General features: G+C 43.7%; 1 protein-coding gene across 1 annotated transcript in view; it reads left to right on the top strand.

The window, feature by feature from the left end:
* The first annotated feature begins 4511 nt into the window (after positions 1-4511).
* The window catches only part of CFAP74 (cilia and flagella associated protein 74), a 110165-nt gene continuing 89667 nt past the window's right edge, over positions 4512-25009 (top strand). Inside the window, exons 1-5 of the mRNA XM_090024482.1 lie at positions 4512-4703; positions 13177-13291; positions 15749-15839; positions 16463-16618; positions 19291-19389. Of these exons, the coding sequence (XP_089880608.1) occupies positions 4683-4703; positions 13177-13291; positions 15749-15839; positions 16463-16618; positions 19291-19389 (482 nt within the window). The 5' untranslated portion in view covers positions 4512-4682. The remainder of the gene's footprint in view (positions 4704-13176; positions 13292-15748; positions 15840-16462; positions 16619-19290; positions 19390-25009) is intronic.

Here is a 25009-nt window from a genome sequence, read left to right as displayed (position 1 = left end):
ACTGCACAGTCCGGTGGGTGGAGAATTGGCTGGAGGGTCGCACCCAGAGAGTTGTGGTGGATGGGTCGGTTTCGACCTGGAAGAGTGTGGGCAGTGGGGTCCCGCAGGGCTCGGTGCTTGGACCGATACTCTTTAATGTCTTCATCAGCGACTTGGACGAGGGGGTGAAATGTACTCTGTCCAAGTTTGCAGATGACACTAAGCTATGGGGCGAAGTGGACATGCCGGAGGGCAGGGAACAGCTGCAAGCAGACCTGGACAGGTTAGACAAGTGGGCAGAAAACAACAGAATGCAGTTCAACAAGGAGCAATGCAAAGTGCTGCATCTAGGGAGGAAAAATGTCCAGCACACCTACAGCCTAGGAAATGACCTGCTGGGTGGCACGGAAGTGGAAAGGGATCTTGGAGTCCTAGTGGACTCCAAGATGAACATGAGTCGGCAGTGTGACGAAACCATCAGAAAAGCCAATGGCACTTTATCGTGCATCAGCAGATGCATGACAAATAGGTCCAAGGAGGTGATACTTCCCCTCTATCGGGCGCTGGTCAGACCGCAGCTGGAGTACTGCGTGCAATTCTGGGCGCCGCACTTCAAGAAGGATGCGGATAACCTGGAGAGGGTCCAGAGAAGGGCCACTCGTATGGTTAAGGGCCTGCAGGCCAAGCCCTACGAGGAGAGATTAGAGAAACTGGACCTTTTCAGCCTCCGCAAGAGAAGGTTGAGAGGCGACCTGGTGGCTGCCTATAAGTTCGTCAGGGGGGCACAGAAGGGAATTGGTGAGTATTTATTCACCAAGGCGCCCCCGGGGGTTACAAGAAATAATGGCCACAAGCTAGAGGAGAGCAGATTTAGACTGGATATTAGGAGGAACTTCTTCACAGTTCGAGTGGCCAAGGTCTGGAACGGGCTCCCAAGGGAGGTGGTGCTCTCCCCTACCCTGGGGGTATTCAAGAGAAGGTTGGATGTGTATCTAGCTGGGGTAATGTAGGCCCAGCACTCTTTCCTGCTTATGCAGGGGGTCGGACTCGATGATCTATTGAGGTCCCTTCCGACCCTAGCATCTATGAATCTATGAATCTATAAGATCGCAGCAGTGCCCCATGGCTGCTGGGACTGAGAGTCCCACAGCTGTGGGGCTCCGGGTCCCAGAGTCTGGAGCTGCCAAGCACAGTCAGGGCGGAGAGTCCCCTCAGCTATGGGACTCCCAGCCATGGCTACACATGATACACCCTGTGGCTGGGAGCCTGGTCAGCTGACAGGGCTCCCAGTCACAAGGGCAGATCCTGCTACATATGCAAATGAAAGCTGGGTAGCAACCACCTATAAAGTTATTACACGTTTTCCAGCAATAACTTTATAGCTGGTTGGGTCTTTTTATGGTGTGATGGTACTCTGGTCACAGTTTCTGTGTGTGTGCACCACTGCTTGATACCATTTTGAGACTGGGAAAGATGCCATTCTGATGCTCCCTCAACAAAGCTCTGACTGCAGTAGTCTGACTCATAAGATTAATTTTTGTTACATGTTCACATAGTTTCTATCAAAAATATAATTGATATAAAGTATCTCTTTTCTAGCTTTCTTTTTTTTTATAATGCCCATCCCCATGGCAGCTAAAAACTGGCTTAAGAATTCAAGAAATGTAAATTTAAGATAATTATCTAGTCTCACAAAAACTATGCTATATAAGGATTCTGAAGCATAAACTGTAAAAATATGGTTCTCTAAGGGAACTTAGGTAAATTATACTTACTAGCGTCTTAATATGTAGCCTACATAAAGATGGTAATGCAGATATGAATGCATAGAGAATTAGTCAAAATTTGTAGCACATATACCTTAAGCTTTATAGCTTAATTTCATGCCAAATGTGAACTAAATAGGGCATTAAGCATGATTATCTACATTGAATTCATTAAAAAAAATAATTATATTGCATTTCTTTAAAAGCAGTAGCCTTAACTTTTTATATATGCTGGAAAAAATATTAAATGCATAGGAACATTTTTATATGCAACATAGGCACAGTTCAAATATGGAAATATGTTACTTTCAGTAGGAGCTTTTATTTTACTTGAAAATACTAAAAGTAAAATAACATTTTAAAAAAGCAGAAAATCACTCTAAATGCACAGAGTCAAATTCTTCTCTGGTATAATCTATCTCCACTTTCTTGAATAAAACTTATTTTGTAATTCCGGTTTATTTATTATGGTGAAATTTAGAATTAAGGAGTTACTTAGATGTATTTTCTGCTTTTCAGTGTAGAATGAAGAGTGTATGTTTGCACACATGCGTGTTACCGAATGTGATAAACAGACTGAAGAAATCAAACAAGTGACCTGTTCAGAATCCTTCGAACACTTTAGCCACATCCATCTTAGTTGCATCAATAGAAGACTAACAATATTCAGCGGGGAACTTTTTAATATTTTATTTAAAAAATTAGCAGCTCATTATACTGTGGCTATACAGTGAATGGAGCACCTAGAATGAATAGACTTTGCACTACATAACTTAGGCATTCTGCCTCAATTTCTCCATTTGGCCATGACATCACAGGCAAATACAATCTTTAAAATGGTTTCATATATTAAGATGTATTTGTAGGTACTGTGTATACCAGATCATTTAATCTGAAGTAGCAAGAACAGTTTGGACACCGGGTGCACCTACATGTGCAATAAGGGCGACACAATAAGCTGGCACAGTTCATGCTGGAGTTTATTGCTCCTAGGCACAGCATTTACATGTGCACCTGGAAGCACAGTGCATTGAGCTAGGATGGCACAGCCCCAGCTGCCAGGTCACCCAGGGAGTCAGCCTGCCAGCCCAGAGCTGCTCCCCCTGGATCAATGTGCAGTGGAGGGGTTGGCTGGGGCACAAGGGTACTATAGTGCAGGGCTAGCCAGCAGGCAGCCCCCACACTGTAGCACCCTCATGCCCCAGCCAGCCCCAGTTACTTTCTACCTGTGCATTGCAGCAGAATAAACAAGCCTACCATGGGATAGTACTTATGTCAGGCAGTACTAACCTATGGTGGAGTTAATTAGTTTACTCTGGCCTAATAACTCCACACCTGTAAATGGTGATGCTTTATTGAGGAGCTAATGAGGCAACTCCTACAGTAAGCATGTCATGTAGATGCCCTCACTGCTGCATCCAGATGGGCACAGACATTTGGTTCCCCAGGACAGGTAGCAGCAGTGCACCTTGCGCCACAGCTACTTGTCCCTGGGGAATGCCCATATCATGTGTGCTTTGGCACATAGCAAGTTACTTTGGGGATGGCAGGGGAGGCTGGGGCCAGCACTATGCTGACCCCAGCAGCCTTACCTGGGGCTGGAGACTGCAGCCGTGGTGATCCTGCTGGTAGGGGCCTGGCCAGCAGCTGCAGCCTGGTCACTTTTCAGCAGCGCATGCTGCCTCTGCATGCACTGCTCCATTTTCCCCCCTGCAACATATCCAGGTGTTAAAGAAACCCATGGTAAAAAACCTGGAGCAGCACACGCATGGGCAGCGCACGGTTCCAGCGTGGAGAACACCGCAGTGCGCAGTATGTGGTGCTCCAGACGTGTTTGCAGCGCCACATACCGCACAGCTGCGCTCATCGGGATGTGCCCGCAGTGGCTAACTGTAGGCAGAGTTAAAACCTAGCCTCAGAAAGTTATTCCTACTTGTGGAGAGAAAACACATTACTTTTGATGACTTCCAGCTTGCTTTAATGATAGTATCCAAGTACCTTTATTAAACTGGGCTTTTGAATTGAAACAAGGCAGAAAGTGTGTTGACTGCAATGATTAAAATGGCACTTTAAGACTAGCACTCAACCATGAGTAAAATTGCCCTGCCATACTCCTGCAATAAATAATATCTTGGAAATTGTTATGTCTTAAATAAAATACAGTTCAGGAAAAGAGAGAGAGGGCGAGAGTCTACATTATTCCTAAGCAATGAAGTGGATTCTTTTCAGAGTGATGCATCATGAGGGACAGTAACAAAGGAAGAATCTGGCACACGGGTTTTTTTTTAGAAAGAACTACTAGTGAGTGTCACTCAGGTAACTAACGAGCAAATGTTCTCGGGTAGAAAAGAGACGAAATAAGGGGCAGATCCAGCAAACACTTACGCAGTTCCCACTCCGAAAAATCACCGCCCCCAAACAACGCAGAGAGTCCCTTCCCCCCCCCCCCCCGGGCAACGGCAAGCTTGCAAGTACTTCCAGGGATTATTCCTAATGTGAAGAGAAGGGATTCTGTAAAACCTGTCAGGGGACGCGGCCAACCTACAAAGACCGTAGTGGAGTAACGAGTCAGTGCGCAGTAGGGGACGGGAACAGCGCGGATCATGAGGCGGAGGCGCTCGCAGCGCCCCCTCGCCTCGCGCCTCCTCAGCCGGCTCCGCGCCGAGCCGCGGAGTGCAGGCGCGCGCGGGGGACGCCGCCCACGCGCTGGGCGTGGGCCCGGCTGTGTTCCGGGCTCGCTGCTGAGGTTGCCACAGGGGTCGGGCATCCGCACGCGCGGACGGGCAGACCCCGCTTGCGGGCACGCCCCCGCCGCTGCCGCCCCGCGCGCGGCACAGGGGCAGCAGCCGGCTCCGCGGGAACTCATGCTGCTCCCCTCCACCTGCCACGGAGCGCGAGGGGCAAGCGGCGACCGGGACCCGACCCGACCCGCAGGCAATGAACACAACAGTGAAGCACGTGAGCACAACCCACGGGGGCCGGCTGCGCCCAAATGCTCAGGTCACCCTGACCCGCCCGTCCGCCCCTGCCGGAGCGCACCATTCTCGGGGGGAGGGGGGGAACGCTGCAGCTTCCCCCCCCCCATTTCCCCGAAGTGGTTCGCTCCGTTGCCTTAGCAGCTCCTTCAACACACGCCGACGCCGCGTGGAGGTAGAGGGGAGGGGGCGCTTTCGCTCCCCGACTGCGCCTGCGCCCCAGGGGTGAGGTGCGCCTTGGCGGTGGCCCCCAAAGGGGAGGGGGTGGCCTTGGGGTGACCCCGGGGCCTGTCGAAGCTCCTCTGCAAATCCGCCGCTCTGGGCCATGCGGTGAGATGAGCCCGCCCGGGCTGAGGGGGTGAGGTGCATCGTTTGTGGCTCCACGGTGGCTTTGCGGTGCTTTGAGCCGGTGTAACTGACACACGTCCGCCTGTCGTCATGTCATGTGTCACGCTTCTTGTATGGCACGATGCGACCCAGTGGCATGTTGTGTCAGGATGGTATTTTGCTACCGGTTAATGCTGATATAAAAATCAATGCTTTGTGGTCAGGTGAATCTTTTTGCAACTATTTTCGTTGTGTTTCTCTTTTTAAATAGCCGACGAAAACAGCTAACTTCAAGCAGGCGAAAAATCTTTGGGTAACACATGAGAGGAAATGTTGATCCAGTTCTGTCAGTTTGGGTGCCTCGTTAGAGTTAGGGGCTTACATTTCCTGACCCTGTGATATTTTGTCAGATTTGCATTTGTGTTGCTTTCTAGGTTAGATATTAAGAACTACTTCACGGTAAGGGTGGCCGGAGCCTGGAATAGGCTTCCCAGAGAGGTGGTGCTCTCACCTTCCCTGGAAATCTTCAAGAGGAGACTGGATAGGCACCTGGCTGGGGTCTCATGACCCCTGCCACCCCCAGTGCTCCTTCCTGCCCATGACAGGGGGTCGGACTAGATGATCTGTCTAGGTCCCTTCCCACTCACTGATTCTATGATTCCAGTGCATTGGCACTCTGGTGCATTGTCCTGCTATGCCATGCTATTGTGATGCTGTATTTTGACGCTGTCACTATCTGCACCTTTTCATCTTATGCTCAAAACTTGAGTCTAGGTTATAGCTTATAGTTTCAGTGTCATTCACCTCACTGAAGTGCATCTAATGTTTCATGAACAACCAAAGGCTGTTCTACGGAGATCCAGTTTTGTTCATGTATCCTACGCATTGGGTATGTCTACACGTTCATTAATGTGGTGTAGTTACTGCACATTAATTTAGGACTTGGCCAACCAAATACTAAATCAGTGCACATTAACTTGCGCAACTGTACAGTAGCACTGGCACATGGCTTTTTACTGTGTAGTAGCCTAGTACTACTGCTCACTGGCGTATTAACACGGTTTTTGCCAGGCATGGTACAGTGCAGTGTTATTAGGCTACTGTGCAGTTAGCATCTTGTATAGACATGCCTATTTCTTCGATTACTGAAGACAGTAGAGTCCCAGGACAATGCTGCAACATCTTTACGGGATCTTCTTTATAAAATTTCTAGTAATGCTTAGTAGCCATGTTTGTCAGGTGCTTGAGCTACTCAGGTTAAAACAGTTATATTTTGCATTTATTATTTCATTTGCTCCAAATTCTTAGCCAGCATTATGGGAGCTGGGGTTATATGGGTGCTAATGTGCATGGTTGACAGCTCCATTCAAGCCTGCAACAGAAGTGCTCACAGTGTGGCTCTGTCAGATTCCAGTCAATCTGTGAATTCTGCTAAATGCCTTGTAACAGGGACATAAAAGGAAGCCTGTATTGTAAATTACAGCAATGAGGTTTGTAGGAATGATTTCTATCACAAGCAGTGTACAGAAGTTACATTTTGTGCATGATGAGGCTCCTTAAAGCACTCTATAGCTGTTAACACAACAAATGTTCACAGCTGTTAACACAACAAATGTTCACAGCTGCACAGAGAAATGCAAAACTCTAGAGCTCTTGGTTCAGAGATGATACCTCTTATTAGATCAACTAAGAAATTGCAGAAAAAAATCTTTTTCTGCAAGTTTTCAGGCGCACATGCCCTTTCTCAGGCTCAGGGAAAACTTAAGATGGTAAAAAGTCGTTATAGGTAGAAAATAAACTTCATATGTGCACAGGGGAAGCTGAAGGTGGAAGTGTGTTCCTCTGGGTACATGAGAGTGTCTCTGTGAGTTGCTCCTTGATGTGTAGACACCTGTACAGCACTTTTAAAATGGTCAATCTTATGAAAATGTAACCTGCATCTGATGAAGTATCAGACAAGGGTGTTTTAAGACACAGTGCCACAGGTTCCCTGTGAGGGTTAATTTTGGGTGATTCTGCCTGCATCCCATGAGGCTTTGCAGACTGGATTGATGCTCATGTGGGAGAGCATCAACCCAGCCCTGCCTGACCCCTGGGGCTGTCACAGAGAGCAGACAGAAAACCTCTGTCTCCTCCCTGTGCAGTGGGGAAGGGGGGTGGGGGAAGAGAGCCCATGCTACTACATGTTGCTCCTGTGGAGGATTTGAGGGGAGGTGGGCTAGGCCTGTGCAGCAGGGGGGAAGGGAGGAGGTATCTCCCTCTACCCACCCAGCCGGTGTCTTGATAGTGGTAACTTCATAGCTGCCATGCCTGGAGCTGGGGGGGTGGGGTGCAGAAACAGAATCCCCTGCCTCGTGGGTCTGGCCCAGCTCCCCCAGAATGATCCCAGCAGAGGTAGTTGGGCAGGGCCCGCAAGATAGAGACGCTCCATTTTCTTCCCCTCCCCCTGCAGCTCCGGGCTCAGGAGCCAGGAGGCTGCTGATGTCAAGGTGCTTGCATGGGGGGTAGGGGAGGGGAAGGAAGCTGGCCTCGGCCAACCAAGGCAGGCTTCAAGCCCCCCAGCCCCGTTCCAACAAGCACGCCTCTTGGGTTGAATGGTGCTGTAGTTAGTTCATGGTGCTTCGTGTAAAGTGCCATGAATTTGAGTGTCTACCTGACAGGCTGCCTGAACTTCTGTGCGCACCTACAGGCAGGGAGGAGTACGGGATGAATCCACCCCTGGGGAAAAATATACTTCTATGACTTCAAAGTGAGATATGACTTCAAGGTAGGATAAATGTGGCAGACCCTTCCCAGCTGTTGAATAGCCAAAGCCTTTTTCTTGCAAGTGACTTTGGTAACCAAGAATGCAAGAGAAAAGAAAATACAGCCTATGGTTTCTAACCGGAATGTTTTTCAAAGTTTTCCAGGCGGTATCAGTGACTCTAAACCTTCTGTACAGACATAGTCATGCTTGTTATCACTTTCCACATAATGATTTAAAAATAGCTGATGCTAATTGTTTTTTGATGGTAAGTATAGGAGTGCAGACACCATTTTAAATTGTTTTCCATATCATTTCTTGTACTTCTGGTCTAAATTGCTTGGTAAATGCTGCAGAGAAGTCTCTGAAATAAATTCTTGTTGCTGTTGAAATGGGACTCAATCCAACACCCATTAAAGTGTGTGGGAATCTTTCTGTAGGTTTTAATAGACTTTTGGATTAAATGCCCTCAAGTATCCTTCATTACAATGTGTAGGATGATCTTCCATCTGGAAAGCATATTTCTTTGTCTTCATAGTGGGCACAACTTTTCCAGCAGGATTCAGGGTCCTGAAAATCTTCTGTGCTTTGATGGAGTTGGACTGTGGAGAGCTGTGAATGTTTTCTCAGAGGGAAACGCCTCTTAACCTGAGCTCACTGTAGTCCATTGAGGAGGAGAGGAATGTAGGTCCAGATCCTCAAAACTATTTAGGTGCTTAACTCCCACTGAAATCAGTGGTAGTTAAGTCTGTACACTGGAGTTAGATGCTTCTTTGAGGATGTGGGCCACCACTGTCTCTGGGCTGTGATTATATTAACCCATGGATCACAGATCCAGCTGGAAGAGCAGCCAGGGAAGATGCTACATATAACCTCATCACTATCTCTGTTTAATATCTCAACGCAAAACCTTTTACTAAGGCATTGTCTACAGACTTGTATCATTTTATACTGATTTAAATAAGCCAGTGCCAAATCCAGTGTAGATACTGTTATTTCAGTTTAACAATAGTCCATGTCACCTTTGCTCAAGTGCATTCTGTGCTTTTCTGCTTTAGTTTCAACTTTTCCATTTCCCCAAAAAAGAAAATAGATTCTTATTTACATTAATGAAAGGTCCTGTTCCACAGTTAAATAAGTGAGGGTAAAGACAACAGGACTGTGTGTAAGATTAATCATGTGAATAAATCTTTGAGTGACTAGGGTCTTAATGATCTACCATCTGGTAATAACTCCTACTGGATGACACTCTGTATTTGTTCAGTTCTGGTAAATTACCTTAACGTTTATGAAGTATTTTCTGTAAAAATGGGAAAACTGCAAATGGCAAGCAAAGGTAATTCAGGCCTGGTTCTAGCTGACTTTATCCTAATTTTGTCAACTGGTGATCAAGCGTAGAAAGATTCCGTTTATTGTTAGCAGGGGTGATTGGATGGAACTGGAATATTACACAGATCCAAGAAAATCTGTCCAGACAGAGTGCTAACCACATGCTAAAACCTGTTACAGTTGCTTTGTATCTATGAATAAATTTCATATACAGCAAATTCTATATGTGCATTATTAAAATGTCCACACAGCCTCTCTCTAAACATATGCTGAGCAACTGCCGTGAGACTCAACTATTGTAGTTCCCTCACTAAACACGGCTTTATTTTTATTTTTTGGATTTGTCACTGCATATATAATAGCATACTAAGGGCAGGCTAAGAGGTGAAGATTGAGCAGGGCTAAAGACCTCTCTGTCTTCCTAGTAGAGTAGAAGCTGTACATAAGCACACTCCTCAGGAGCAAGGTCATGTGTGGTTATAGGCAAAGTATGTTTATATCCCAAGTTATCTCGAAGAAACAATGACATGTAATACTCAAGCCATATGCAATGAAGTTTAGTTTAATGTTTACTTGGTTTTAGTTACCATGTCTGTCTGTCTATTTATCTGTCTGTCTGTCTGTCTATCTATCTATATGCACAGAATTATATTTGCAATGTCTGGTGCTTATTTGAATAATATGGCACCCTACCATAAGAGATCACAGATTTATGAGGAGTCTTGAAAACTAGCTCTGCACACTTTTTAGCTGATTGACAAAGATATTATCATATTATTTTACTGTGTTATTGCCACTCGTATACAGTGTTGGCTGGCTTTGAACAGCATGTTATCATGACAAATAAAGAAACCCATGTGCTTCTATCTGAATAGGGTGTGATTGTATCAGGTGCTCTGCAGCTGGGAAAGATTTGGTTTTTTGATGATATTTTGTCTGTATTCAAACTGTCCTTAGGTGGGACTATATATGGCTTCAACACTATTTTGGAGGCATCATCAGCTTGTTCAAGTTGCTTATTAGCACACCAGGATCAAAATCTTCTTAGGTTTTATTATTAGTCCCAGTAACTTTATTGAGACTATGCAAGTGCTTAAAATTAAGCACATGTTTAAATACTGCTTGCTGGATAGAGCCAAGCACTTAAATCCCATTTTCAAATTAGGTTTCTAAAGATGCTAGGAAGTGTCTAGTTACCTTTTGTTTCTTCCTTGTCCTAATTTTCTTTCCTAAGGTTCAGAGACCAGGAATGTGAACCTCTTTTCCATTTTCCTTCATTTTTTATTTTCCTAAGAGAAATTCAAGCATCAGCTATCAAATATTCTGCTGTACAAGTAGACAGCAGGCCATGTTTGTTCTGTTTAAAAATCCATGGTTTTCCTTGGATCTGCAGTTGTGCACTGCTGGTTAACTATGCCCTTGTTCTTTTCAGAAGATAGGACTCTGTTCTCAATTAGTGAATAAAATCCCTGTTTTTTCCCTTTTAGGTGGTTTACTTAATTAGATATTCCCTTAAATTATATGGCTGGTTAATTGCAGTATTTTCAATGTCATTTATGTAGTAATTTGACAAAACACGTCAGAGTACAATTCTTTGTAGACAGTGGAGTTGGATAAAATGATGTAATTGGTCATTTCTCTTCTTAGGCCAAGAATTTAAATGTGTATATATTGGCATCACTCCACTGCAAACAGTGGAGGACCACCACTGTACAGCAGTTGACGCCTAGTCTATATGGCAGTATTAAGAACCCGATCCTTGTTATTAGGCCTATGCGTATAGAGAAGTATTTGATTTGTATTTGGATTTGGCTGATTCGGAGGTCAGTGATTTGAATCACTGTCCCCATTCGATTCGGCTGAATCCGAATCGGAGATTTGGCACTGATTTGATGCTGATTCGGAGATTCGGATTGGCTGGGGAGAGGCAGGTACAGCCATGTGACTGTAGGTTCTCCTGTGGCTCCTCTGGCTGTGCCTCCCTCTTCCCGGGTTGGGGGGAGCTGTGGGTGAAGCCCCCATGGCTACCCTGCCCAGCCCATCCGCCACCCAGACCCAGCCTCCCAGCACTTCAACAAAAATAGTAAAATAAAAGCCCTGCACTCACCATCTGCAGCAGTAGTGATTGGGGCCTCTGAGCAGGGCGCTGCATGCTGTCTGGGGGCTGGGGCTGCTGGGGCTGAGTGGCGCCGGCCTGTCGGGATACTACTGTGTACAGACGTGGGGCTTTATGTCCCGTTGACATTCACTGGCTTCCCTCTTCCAAGGCCGGTGCCAGTTAACTTAATTGTGTCAATCTTCCTCTCTGTTATCTTGCCTGCCACAACTTTGATGACCTAATTAATGTGTGGAGGGGTGATGACTCCCCGACCCAGTGTTGGCCATTACTTGTCCAGTGCCTGACCAGGTATACTCAACGAAACAAAACTTCTTGGCATAGGAAGTAAAATTACAGGCAACTTGCTGTCCGTCCGGTGGTGCTTCACCTGGCTTCAGGGGACTCAGATGCAGCCTTTCACTTCCACGGTTCTTTAATCCATGAATGCTTGATCGCTGAAGCCGTGATCAACTGTTTCCTCTTTTTTTTCTCTTCAGTAATTGATGCCACACTGGCTTAATGGACTGCACACGGCAGCCAAGTAATGCGGGACCATTGGTTTCCCTTGGGTATGTGAGCTCCTCTGAGCTCTCAAGACCATGCAAGTCTCTTGCCCCATTCCCGGGGACTTCAGTTCTGGGCAGCAGACAGGCACTTACTCTATCTGCATGCCCCGTCACTCTCTCTTACTGTCCTGCGTTGTTCCATCTCCCTGGACCAGAAATAATCCCGGGCTGCTTAATGAGCCCAATCTGCTTTACCCGGCAAGGTGATAAAATGGCGCCAGGGGAAGTCAGGAGCTTCTGTTGGAGCGTGGCCACGCTGCAGTGGTTGGGCAAACTCCCCAGGCCAGGGGTCTGCTGTAGGTATGTAACCTTGACCTTTTCACATGACCACACAGCCTCTGCTATAGCCGGTGAACGTGGGACTGTTTGTTTGTTTTTTTTAAAGTGCTGGGAGGCTGGGGTCGGGCAGGGCATGGGGCTAGGCAGGGCAGCCATGGGGGCTTCTCCCACGGTTCCCCCCACCCGGGGAGAGGCAGGCACAGCCGGAGGAGCCACGGGAGAACATACAGCCAGCTGGCTGTGCCTGCCTCTCCTTGGCTGAACCGTATCTCCAAATCTGTCCAAACCTTTTCCGAATAGATTCAGAGGCTATGGATTTGATTTGGATCTTTTAATGGGTCCCCCAACTCAATTCAGATTTAGAGATTTGGCTGCCAAATCTCGCTAAATCTCCTTTGAATCAAATTGGCAACTGAAGCTTTGCACAGCCCTACTTGTTATCATTTTGGACCAAAATTTTTCCCTGACTTTATAGTAAATTTTAGGTTCCTCATGCTGCAAGACTGGACCCTGACTGTGCTCCTCATACGCATATTGTTTCTGTCAGATATGTACTGTGAACATCATAGCTCTTATTTTTGTTGTCACCTATTTACTTTTGTGGGGATGTGATTTACCCATTATAATGATATCCTAATGATACTTTTGTTAGGTAAATTTCCATCTCTTAAAGTAGGTTGACACATTTTTTAAATGTAATTATGTTAAATGAACCAAACCTATTGTAAACATCTGCTTTCTTTTCAGTTGTCATAAATAGCTTTCCGAGTATAATTATATTTTTGAACATTAATAAAATGAATTAATGTGTAAAACGTGACACCTCTCATAAAAGTAGCAGTTTCAGTCACTGGGTATAATGTGTTTGGAAGTAGTACATTATTATTCACCTCATTATGATAAGAAAATAATTTGTTAATGGCCTTTTATATCTATTTATGAGATCTGATGAGAACCAGATTCAATCAAAACATATAACTACTAATGAATTGTTTAATCATACCCAGGTATTTCACCTATACATCATATCTGCTTTATTAAATTTGACTGATTTATCTCAAAACATGAGGGAGTGGAAATATTCAAGCACTAAATACTACTTTATGTTCTTCAGGGGCTAAGTTCTGTTAAAAGAATTATCAGTATGGAAGGTATTCAGCTCTTTGATAGTGGTGAAGAGGAACAGACATCTGTTTCATCATTTCGGGAAGAAGAAAAAGACATAACAGGTCAGTTCTGTATTGTGGAGGAGCACTGCAGAGGCTAGTCTTTGAAGTATTTTGCTTATTTACAGATACTGACTCTGTCTCTGAGGCAGTACAATATGATAAAATCCACACAACAGATTTGCGACTAAACGGTTATCTCAGTTACATTGATATAATCAAAAGTAACTCCACTGGCTCCAGTAAGGATCTTCCAGTTTACTGTTACAGGTGTACCCGATCAGAATCTAGTCTATGATTTCTGTGATGGCTTAGGAAGGCATCCCCCTATCCCTACTTAGAATCATAGAAAGTTAGGGTTGGAAGGGACCTCAGGAGGTCATCTAGTCCAACTACCTGCTCAAAGCAGGACCAATTTTGGTTCAATCCAATACTCCAATTTGTCAAGGTCTCTCTGAATCCTAGATCTATCCTCCAGCATATCTACTACTCCCCACAGCTTGGTGTCATCTGCAAACTTGCTGAGGGTGCACTCTATCTCATCTTCCGGATCGTTGATGAAGCTATTGAACAAAATCAGCCTCAGGACCAACCCCTGACACACTCCATTTGATACTGGTTGCCATCTAGATAGTGAGCCATTGATTGCTACCCTCTAGCCTAATGATCCAGCCAGTTTTCTAACCACCTTACAGTCCATTTGTCCAACCCATACATCCTTAGCTTGCTTACATGGAAGTTGTGGGAAGCCATATGCTTGAGGACCTGCTCCGTGGTCTTTTCAGGGGCTATGATGAGGCTGACTGGTCTGTAGTTCCCTGGATCCTACTTCTTCCCTTTCTTAAAGATGGGCACTGTACTTCTGAAATCAAACTCTTGCTCAGAGCATTTGACTGTGTAGTTTAGTAATATTATTCAAAGAATGTGTGCAGTTACTTCACAAGATGCAGTCGGCTTTACTATTGTCCTTCCCTATTATCCATTACTACTCATAGACCGTGCTGAATAGTGTCTCTAGAGTGAAAGGTTTTTAGGCCAGCATTTTATTTTTTTATCATCCTAGCACAAGGTGACCATACAAATGTTTAGTGAGAATTTATTATATTATTCTTTTATTGTTGCTTCAGTAAATGCAGAGCAGGACGAATTAGTGTGTGACGAATAGTACTTTGTTTTGCAATGTCAGTCAAAAATCTATGAATGAACTATAAGTTTTATATTTAATTTAGCTAATGCAGACTTCCTTTTTATAGGACTTCTACTTGATTGTCAGTGAGCATGTCTATATGTGCTATTCATGCTATAGCCTTCCCTGGGAGCAGATCTGCTCGTAACAGGAACAGCTGTGTACAGGGCTGTACCTACATTGCTCTGGCCCCCTGCAGGAGCCAGGGAGAGCTCCAGGTTCCCCCTGAGTGCTAGCCTGGAGGGCTGATAGGGAACATGGAACCAGTTCCCATACGCAAGGGAGCAGGAGAGCTCTTCTGGCTGCAGCAATAGCTGTCTCCTTGCCCCATACACATCAGGAGGGGTCTTGATGTGCACAGGGCTGGGAGACAGCTGCTTTTGCAGAGCTCTCCCAGCCCCCTGAACCTGGGGACAAACCCCATGCCCAGTGGGGCTTCCCAGCACAGCCTGTCACTGGCCAGGAGCTGTCCCACTTCTGGGGCAGCTCCCAGCCACCCCTGGGCTAGACAGGGATTTCCAAGCAACCTGGGGCTGGCTGGGAGCTGTCTTGCTTCTGGGATAGCTGCTAGTCAGCTTCAGACTGGGCAGGAACTTTTCCATGCAGCCTGCTAGCTAGGATCTATCCCAGAAGTGGGATAGCTCCTGGCCAGCCTCCAGCTGTGTGGGGAAGCAGAGAGCTCCATAGTCCTAGCACTGCTTAGTTTCCCGTTCCCATGGGGAGCAGTGCTGAGATGGGGATAGAAGTTGGGGGTGGGGGAGGCAGAGAACTACCCTGTCCTGGTGTTACTTGACTCTCTGCTCCTCAGGGAGCTGGGAGCTGAGTAGCACCAGGACTGGGAGACTTCTCCATCCCCTGTGGCCCCCCATAGTGCTGGGGCTGACCGAGAGCAAATTTGCTTCCGGTCAGTATCTACACAAGCGCTACTGCGCAGTATCTACTGCGCAGTTAGTTTACTATCTGTATTTACAGGTAGTAGCTAACTGCACAGTAGACTAATTTACTGTGCAGTAAATGGTGCACATGTGTAGATGGTGATGCTTTACTGCACAGTAGATTAGTTTACTGTAGAGTAAAGCATCTCATGTAGAAACACTCAGTGACAGCTTTGTAATGAAGGTAGGGAATTTTTTTGTCTATTTCAGTCTCCAGGTGTAAAGTTGCCTTCATGTATATTTTGTGACAATAAGTTTTTTATTAGGTATAGCAATAAAGCTTTTAAAATGTCATTTCCTTGCCACTTGTCATGTTTTGGCTTGACATAAAGAGTACCAGAGCTTTACATTTTAATGCTGAAAGTCTCTTTATTAAACAGTTGTTTTGCTCTCTGTTAGAACAAAAGCTTAGGGAAGAGCCAGAAGATGATGACAAAACCGGAAGCAAGGAAAATTCTAAAGGAGTTGGAGGGGACTTTGATTATAGCAGGTGAATAGTTTGTATATTGTGTGATAACCCATATTAGTGGTTTCTCATTTGGAATTTATTTACAATTTGAGAGGAAGATGTACTTAATACAATTTCACTAATGTACTGCACTTTTCTCTTATAGGAAGTAATAGTTTAAGCCTTTGTATGGGGAAAATAAACAAAGGTTTTTTGGAATGGAAACCTTCATGCTGCAATGGTATAATTATATCAAACACTGGGTTGGATCTAACTTGCAGGCACTAAGCCCAATGAGTTGATTGAGTTCTATATTAACTGATTCTTGCTTGTGCAAGGACCACAGGGTTGGGTCATATGTTTTAGTAAATGAATTAACACAAGACTGACAAGGCTGCATGATATTAGACTAATGTATCTTTGGGTTTACAAGTAGGGAGTACAGTGATTTTCATGTATCACTTTAATCTCTGGAGAACTAGGGTTAAATCTGACACAAGTCAGAATTTTTTTATGTAAGCATGGCTTGAAATGGATGATACAAGAAAATGATAGACCAAATAGATAACATTTACATATTTAAATAACTGTTCTCTTTTAAACCTTGTCCTATGGTTAATCATATGTGATAATGAAAATCTTGTTTTCTGTTTTTAAATCTAAAGGGAAGGCTTGGAACATTATGTGAACAATGTTAATAATAATAATAACAATAAGGCCATGAAATATGCAGACAGAGTTTCGATATTAACCCTGCGCAGAAACATAAACCAGCTTGACAACCTGTCCAAAGAAAAGGATATTATGATTCAAAAAACCAGGTTAGTGTTTTGGCATTAGGTTAGGCAGTCACAACAAGAGAGCTATATCATTGTCTTTGTTTTGTTTTTCCAAACAGAAATAAAATTCTTGGTATCATGCATGATATAAATATTATCTTAATTTCTGTTACTAGTTATTTGGTTCTTGCTTACAAAATACCTTTGGCTGTTATGAATACAATTAGAATTTTGCCTAGGAACCCCTAAGTGATCAGGAGAGATTGAACATTTTTAAAGGGAACCATTTTTTCACCTATCCTTTTTTTATTTTGATAGTTTCTCCATTCTTCCCCTTGGATAATGTTGTTTGAATGTCATTAATATTTTTAAATGAATTAAACATGAATCACTCTTTAAAAAAACTAAGAGACAGCGAAATGAAATGGCTGACATGCTTTTTTGGCAGGATAAAGCCAGTCCCCTTAGAGTTGAAAGATGTTAAACAAGTCATTATACTGGCTTTACATAGCCAAAGAAGCATGTCACTCATTTTATTTTGCAGTTTCTTACCTTCTTTTTTAAAATGAACTTAAAACTGATTTTTAGTAGAATCTTCAAACTGTAACTAGGGTCTCTGACATGACCTGAAGGTCTTAATTACCAAAAAATGTACTGCTTATATTTTTGTCAATTATAAAAAATGGCACGTTCAGAATAAAATTTAAAAATAAATAAGCTAGGGGAAAAGATTAGCTTAATCTTTTCTTGGGAATGTTTGTAGGACTCAGGAAAAAGATGTGCTTATCCATAGCTACCCACTCTCCTTCACATGACAGACTCTGCCCCCATAGAATGCGTTCTATGGGACTTCTGAAAAGAGGGGAAAAAAGATGGTGGAAGTACCTCATAATATATCCCTTTTTCTAGAACTAGGAGGGTGTATATCACACAAGGGTTGGGAGAGGTGGAAGGCAAATTCTAGTTTGGGATTTGTTTCATTTGGTTTATCATAGTTCAGCAGATTATTCCAGACTATACAGAATAAGTGAATTTTCAGATAATGCCATGGAGAAAAGAAAACTGACAAATTACAATAAACCAGCTTATTAGAATACTCCTGAATATGATTGATTTTTAAAAAAATTATATGCAACTGCAAAGTAAATGCTTTTAAAAAAATACCATTTCTGTGACTGTAATGAATGAAAGGTGGTTTTGACTAATAAGATGCTGTAACTTAGTGTTATTTTTTTTCTAATATATTTTAGGGAACTATTTTGACAAACGAGTGTAAATCTGCAACACTCAATATTTCTAGGCATTTCCTGCTATTTCCTGGCATACTCATTATCCTCGCAATGTGCGTACTCAGGACGTCAGCCTATGTCCTTCCAATTGTGTAATCAGCTTGGAGTGGCAGGAAGTTGATGGCTGGGGGTATAAAGGCTAACAGCTGTTTTCAACACTTTTTTCATCATAAGCTAAAGCTAATTATTATCTTTGCATCTGCCTTAAAAGAGGCTTTTATTGGAAAATACCCATGTAATTTTAAAACTGGAAGTCCTATTTACAACTGAAATTGAAGCTTTGCTATGTATAACCAATTTTAGAGTGACATGCTGTGAATGATTTCCCTTGTCAATTGCTATTATGTTGCAGAGCAATGATCACAGTCCATATATTTCCTTAGCAAATGTAATCCTGTTAACAGTTAATCAGGGTGACTGGATAGTTTAGGTTCATGCAGGCATATAAAGGAGTGACCGTGAGTCTACTATCTGATAAGTGATAGTCTGTATGAAAAGAATTGGTGTCTCTGGTGGGATTCATTTTACATAAAATATTAATAGCATAACTGTAGAGAATTAATTCCCTGTATTATCAGCCTTGGAGCCCAGGAACAGACGACTACAGTATTGCATGCTGAATTTCTTTCCTCTAGAATTTAAGGCAGAGTGGCAAAGTGATGTGCAAAAACCTGCATTGTTTCTTCTTGTGCTACATTTGAAATGTCTCATGTTTGCCAATCAGGAAATTTATGGATCTGTCCTAGACCTTACTGAGGTCAATGGAAATAATCCCATTGATTTCAGCATTTCTGGATCAGACCTTAAATGAAGCATAAAACACCCTTAGGTTCTGATTATGTCTGTGCTCACAGTAGTATAACTAATGCAGGTGACCAGGGCAGCAGCCCCAGGCACCAAATTGGAGGCAGGGGAAAAAAATAACAGCTGCTGCTGCCAGCTGGATGCATCACTGGCACCTAGGAACCACCACTGCCCCTGGTGACATGGCTGCCCTGGCCACAAAACTACCCTGTTTCATGTCTGTAGCATAAACTAGTTACATAGGTAGGTTCATTGAAATTAATGATGTATGTACTCAAAGTTAAGCATGTATGTCAAAGGTGAAAGTTAAAAAAAGAACAGAAGAAAAGTATAAATATGCTGGAAGAGGTTAACTTTTTTAAAAAAACTTTATGGTGTCATTTATTGGATGAAACTAGAACTCTGAATGAAACTGGAATGAACTGGGAGTAAGGGGAGAGGTTTTCCTGGTGAAAAATACTTTGAAGATAACAAACATCTTTAAAGAAACTTATTACTGAATTCTAAAATATCAGAGAAAAGGGGGAAGGTAGTGGGAGGAAATCCCAGCTACATTCCTTAAAAGAAAAGCTTCAGTGGAAGCACTGGGGAATTTACAAAATAGTTGTTTGCTTGTTTCAGAGAGGAGCTCAGTGCCTGCCATCTACGGATCAAAATACTCACAAAGCAACGAGAAAGTGTAGAGACCAAAATAGAAAAAGAGAAAAAGGCTGGAAATGCGTAAGTAGAGAGCGTTTCTGCCTGCCACAGATTACTGGCATCCTCTTTGTTGATGTGTGTGAAGGCAATGAGGTAATAAGATAAAGTTTGCTACCCTTTCAAGTTGTTACTGAAAGTGTCTGATATTGTAAACAGTTGTGAACCAACTGAGCAATGTTTAATACTCAGTAATTAAAAGTCATTGCTGTTCTAATGATAAAAGGCAAAACTGCATTATCTCAGTAGACCATGCTGTATGGCAAGGAGCTTTGCAGTTATGCTGAGCTGGAGAACAGGCCAGGTACATTAATTCCCATATTGGTGAACGCTGAATGATGCAGTCACTCTCTAGGTAGCTTGTTATTCACACCAGTCAGGCCTTCTCTTTGAAATACCAAGTGGCAGTGCAGGTGCTTGGATAAAAGGTTGATTTTCTTAAATTTCCTAGGTAAGATGCTACTAGGGCAATTGCAGTGGAGGAAAAAGGGGAACTGGTGACTAAAGCAACGCCTCATGACAGCAGATGTTAGATCTAATTCTTTGTGTTTGGATGACAGAGAGCATGGAATATTGATTCTGACTTATGTGACCTCAAGCAGATTGCTTTGTTTTCCCTGATGTAAAGGAGGTAGTTGAAAGCAGGGGTATGAGGTGTGACTAACCTTTGTAAATCAGTTTGAGATCCCTGGTAAGGGGTGTGGTAGAAAAACCGGCAAAACCAAGGAGGTGATTCTTCCACTCTACTCAGCACTGGTGAGACCACAGCTGGAGTACTGTGTTCAGTTCTGGGCACCTTTAACAAGGACGTGGACAAGCTTGAGAGAGTCCAAAGAAGAGCCAGCCATATAATCAGAGTCTTACACGGCAAGCCATATGAGGAAAGGCTGAGGGGCCTGGGACTCTTCAGCCTGAGGAAAAGAAGGCTGAGGGGCTACCTGGTAGCAGCTTACCACTACACTAGGGGAGTACATCAAGGGCTCGGTGAGCAACTGTTCACCAGGGCACCCGAGGGGAAAACCAGGAGTAATGGCTACAAACCCCTGGAAGATCGACTCAGGCTCAATATTAGGAAAAACTTCTTCATAGTTAGGGTGTCCAAACCATGGAATAAGCTTCCTTCAGAGGTGGTGCAATCGCCTACCCTGGAAATCTTTAAGAGAAGACTAGACATTCACCTTGCTGGGCTCACCTGGCCCCCAGTTGTCTTTCCTGCTTGGTGCAGGGGGCTGGACCCGATGATCTTCTGAGGTCCCTTCCAACTTCACAATCTATGAATCTATGAAAACTTTCCAAAACTTTTCAGAACAATAAAAGCCAAAGTGTAGAAGTTTTATATTACTCCTAGCACTGTGACCTGAGCTAAAAAATCAAATTCAGGCTAGACCTTGTCAAGAAAGGTAAATGTTTGGGGTAGCGGTGGGAGAAGGGTGTTGGAACCAAGGTTTTAGTGTCCATGATTATGTCTAATTATACTAATACATATATATATCAGTTTTGTTATGTTAGTTGTAAATATGCTTACCACCAAAATAATAATAATTTAAATTGCTTTGACCAAATGTGATCTCATTTGTCACTATAACACTCTTGTTTGTTCTATTATAAAATATCTATTTATTTATTTATGTAATGTAATATATATTATGTCATATATGATATATTTATATGTATATTATATGTAGTATGCAATATTATATTTGCCACCACAATCCTGTTTTTTTGTTCTACTATATATAATATATTGTATAATATAATATAGTCCACCAAAACAACTCCACCAACTTCAAAAACTATCCTCAAATAGTTATTAAAGTAAGGTGTTTCCCTATAAAGCAGCTCAAAGAGATTGTTGGTCTTTTGTTAAGTAGGCTGATTTTTAATAGGGAGGTGGTTAGATGATATGATTTTTAAGTCACATCTTTGCTCAGGGTTTAATTAAAGTTCATACTTTCTTTCAGAATAACTGCCAACAATTATAACAATACAGCAAAGTATACTCAGGGCAGGCACTATCTCTTTTGTGTTGGGTGTACAACATCTGAAACAGTGGGGTCCTGGTCTATGACTGAATCTCCTGAGCACTAAGGGATACATCTATACAAGATGTTGACTGCTTAGTTGACTAATTAGCTGCACAGCAAATATCTTCGTGCCTACATGTGTACTCCTATTAGGCTGCAATAAACTAATTTGCTCCTTAACAGGACAGTAGATTTAATAGATTTCATAGACATTAGGGGCTGGAAGGGACCTCACAAGATCATTGAGTCCAGCCCCCCTGCCATAGGCAGGAATTCTGCTGGGGTCAAATGATCCCAGCAAGATATGCATCCAAATACCTTTGGAATGAGTCCAGAGTAGGTGCTTGCACCACCTCTGTGGGAAGTCTGTTTCAGACCCTGGACACTTGGACTGTAAAGAAGTTTTTTCTTACGTCCAGTCTAAATTGGCTTTCCAGAAGTTTGTGGCCATTAGACCTAGTTGTTAGGGCTGTGCAAAATTTTGAATGCCGTTCTGTTTTGGTGGTGTTTCAAGTCTATCAGCGCTCGACATTCTGAATCCAAAACAAAACAGGAGACGTGTCAAAATGTTCAAAATTAAATGAAATGAAACAAGTCAAAACGTTTTGAAGATGTTTCAAAGCTGGGCTTGCATTCCTTTGAAATTATTCTTTTTTTTTTTTTTTACCTGAAGAAAAAGAAATCTGTGTTTTGCCTCATAGTAGGATTGCTGGGCTGGAAGGGACCTTGGAAGATCAAGGTCAAGTGGTCACAAACTCCTCCAAGACTGTTTCAGGCTGGACATAAGGAAGAACTTCTTCACTGTCCAAGCCCCCAAGGCCTAGAACAGACTGCCTTCAGAGGTGGTGCAAGCACCTACTCTGGACTCCTTTAAGAGACATTTGGATATTTATCTTGCTGGGATTCTTTGACCCCAGCTGACTTCCTGCCCATCTTCTGAGGTCCCTTCCAGGCCTAATGTCTATGAAATCTATTAAATCATTTTGAGGTGGCAGATGATCCCATGTATGCTACCTTCCTGCACTGCCAAGCCGAAACCAGCCAGGTCAAGAGAGCAAAATGCATGAGCAATGCAGGGATGCTGATGCATCTTCGCAGGCACCACCCACTTCTGGTACACTTCAGGGTTTGCTGCCGAGCACGTGGAGGGCCCCTCCCGCACTCTTATGGGATTCTCCATGCTTCCCAGCATCTCAGCACTCATGAGCCCCTGCTACCTAGAAAAAACATTTAAAGCTGTGTCTATGTCCAAATCTCTGAATCTTTCCGAATCTCTCCAAATCGATTCGGAGGCTTCTGATTCAATTTGGAGAGATTAAAGGGTCCTCTGGTTCGATTTGGATTTGGAGATTCGGCCACCAAGTCGGGCTGAATTTCTGCTGAATCGAATCGGGGACTGAAGCTTCGCACAGCCCTACTGGTGAACAACTTCTCTCCCAGATCCTGGTGCACCCTTCTTATATACTTATAGGCTGCCACCGTAGTACTTGTAACAACTCCGCAGCAGCACACATGTAGATGCTGCCTGGCTGGCTGAGGCATCTGGGTGCTTCGGTGCAGGGGCTGCCTGCTGGCTAGCCCTGCGCTGAAGCTCCCTCATGCCTCCACCAGCCCCTCTGTAGCACATCGTGGGCTGGCAGGCTGACTGCCAGGGTCCCTGCCAGCTGGGGCTTCTCCACCTGGGCTCCATACAGAAGTGCAGTTCCCTGCTCTAACTCATGGCATTTTACAGAAAGTGTCATGAGTTAGACTGATCCTTGGCTCCCCCTGGGCTCCTTTTGCTGCACCTGCATAAACTGTGTAGCTTATTGCTCTGGAGTTAATTGCTCCTGGTTACACGGTCGAACCCGGGTGCACCTGGGATCAATTTACTCTGGAGCAGTAAGTTGTATTAGAGTATATCACAAATGCTTTCTTCAGTGAATGTTTAGATGTTTGCCATAGACAAATATAGCCCATAGAGTTTTACAATCTAATTCACAGATTTTACTTTGGATATAAAGCTCTTAGAAACTGCAATGTGCTGCCTCGAGGTGCAGACAAAAGTGGTAGTTTTCACCTGATCTGGCCCTGGAAAGCACTCTATAGCCATGTCCTAACACAAGTGCATGGCTACAGAGCACTTTAAAAGGGTTACATGAGGGTTCAGATGAAGGCAGTCCAAATGGGGCACCTTCATTAACTAGTGTCTGCATGCCTAGAGCAGGGCTGGGTTGATGCAGCCCAGCTCTGCTCCTGGTGCTATTTTGAGAGTGGGAGGCGGGGAAGGGAGTGGAGGGAGCTCGTTCTGGGGGTTGCCCAGCCAGCACTGGAGGGTGGAATAAGTGGGGGGCTGTAGTCCATCCCCTCCCCACTCCAGGCTGGGGAAACCGCAGAATGGACCTCCCTCCCTTGCCTTCTCCCCTTCCCGTTCTGAGACAGCACCAAAGGGAGGTATGGGGGTGGGGTGGCAGAGCTAGGGGAAGAGGCTGCAGAGATGCAGCTTCTGTCCCTGGATCAGCTCCAAATTGGAGCTCAACCCCCCACACTCTCAACCCAACAGCTAACATCTGTTGGGTTGGAAGGATCAGTCTAACTCATGGCACTTTACACAAAGTGCCATGAGTTAGACCAGGGAACTGCACTTCTGTATGTGCCTCATGTCTGAGTAAGCCTTTCATATGGACTATTACATGCTAGACGGTATTGTAGTTTTCATAGATGCACCTTGATATTTAAAACAACTTGAAAAATTGAGGTAACAGTACTCTGTGTTTTTGCAAGTTTGTTGTCATAGCCCTCATGTGTGTTTATTTGAGAGCCATTGACATGAAGCCTATACTGAAAATATAATCATCCAGAGAATGTATTATTATTTCTATATTCTATAAGTTGAGCTGTCTCTTCCATCTCCTGGCAAACTCCCTTAGCCACTTTACTCATTTCATATGTTGGAGGCCCGTCTCATTTATACCCCTTTCCCAAAGGATGGGGTACTATAGTGACTGACAGCCTTGGATAAACACAATGTAGATTTTAGAAATATATGTGCTACAATACAAACAAAATCAGCTTAACTTATGTCGGCATTTCTGTTTATATTATGTCCCGTCAAGCCGGTTGATTTAATATTACCAGTTGACGCTAGAAGACACAGATGCTAGAAGTATGCTACAAATGCTTTGTGGGTTGTAGCTTTGCTGCTCTGGTAACTGTTATGACAAGGGGTTTGTACTTGTATTTTTCTCATTGTCTTGTGCTTGTGAAATGCACAAATGCACTGAAGACCTGTTTTATAGAGTGAGAGGCAATTCATTATACCTTTTCCATGTGTTTAAGTTAAAAGTATTGGATAGTTTGTGTGCTGGGGTTCACTGTATTGTGATCAAACTTTGAAGCAGCTAACATACAAGTTAAATGTATCAATGAATAATAAAGTAGTATAGGTAAAATAATAGCCAAAACAGAATGGATGATAAGTAAAAAGAATGTGTTGAATGAATACAGGGGCCTAAATAGCAGTCAGCTGGTATACAGTACCTTAAAGTCAGTGTGCTTTTGAGGAGAATGAACACTTATGAAGGGGCATTATATTAATGCAGTGGTTTTCAACCTGTGGTCCATGGGCCCCTGCAGATCTG

Source organism: Crocodylus siamensis, chromosome 12, assembly GCF_052110815.1.
Source record: "Crocodylus siamensis isolate JL-2025a chromosome 12, ASM5211081v1, whole genome shotgun sequence".
NCBI lineage: Eukaryota > Metazoa > Chordata > Crocodylia > Crocodylidae > Crocodylus > Crocodylus siamensis.
Note: the sequence above shows the minus strand (reverse complement) of the source record. Positions and strands in the feature narration are given on the sequence as shown.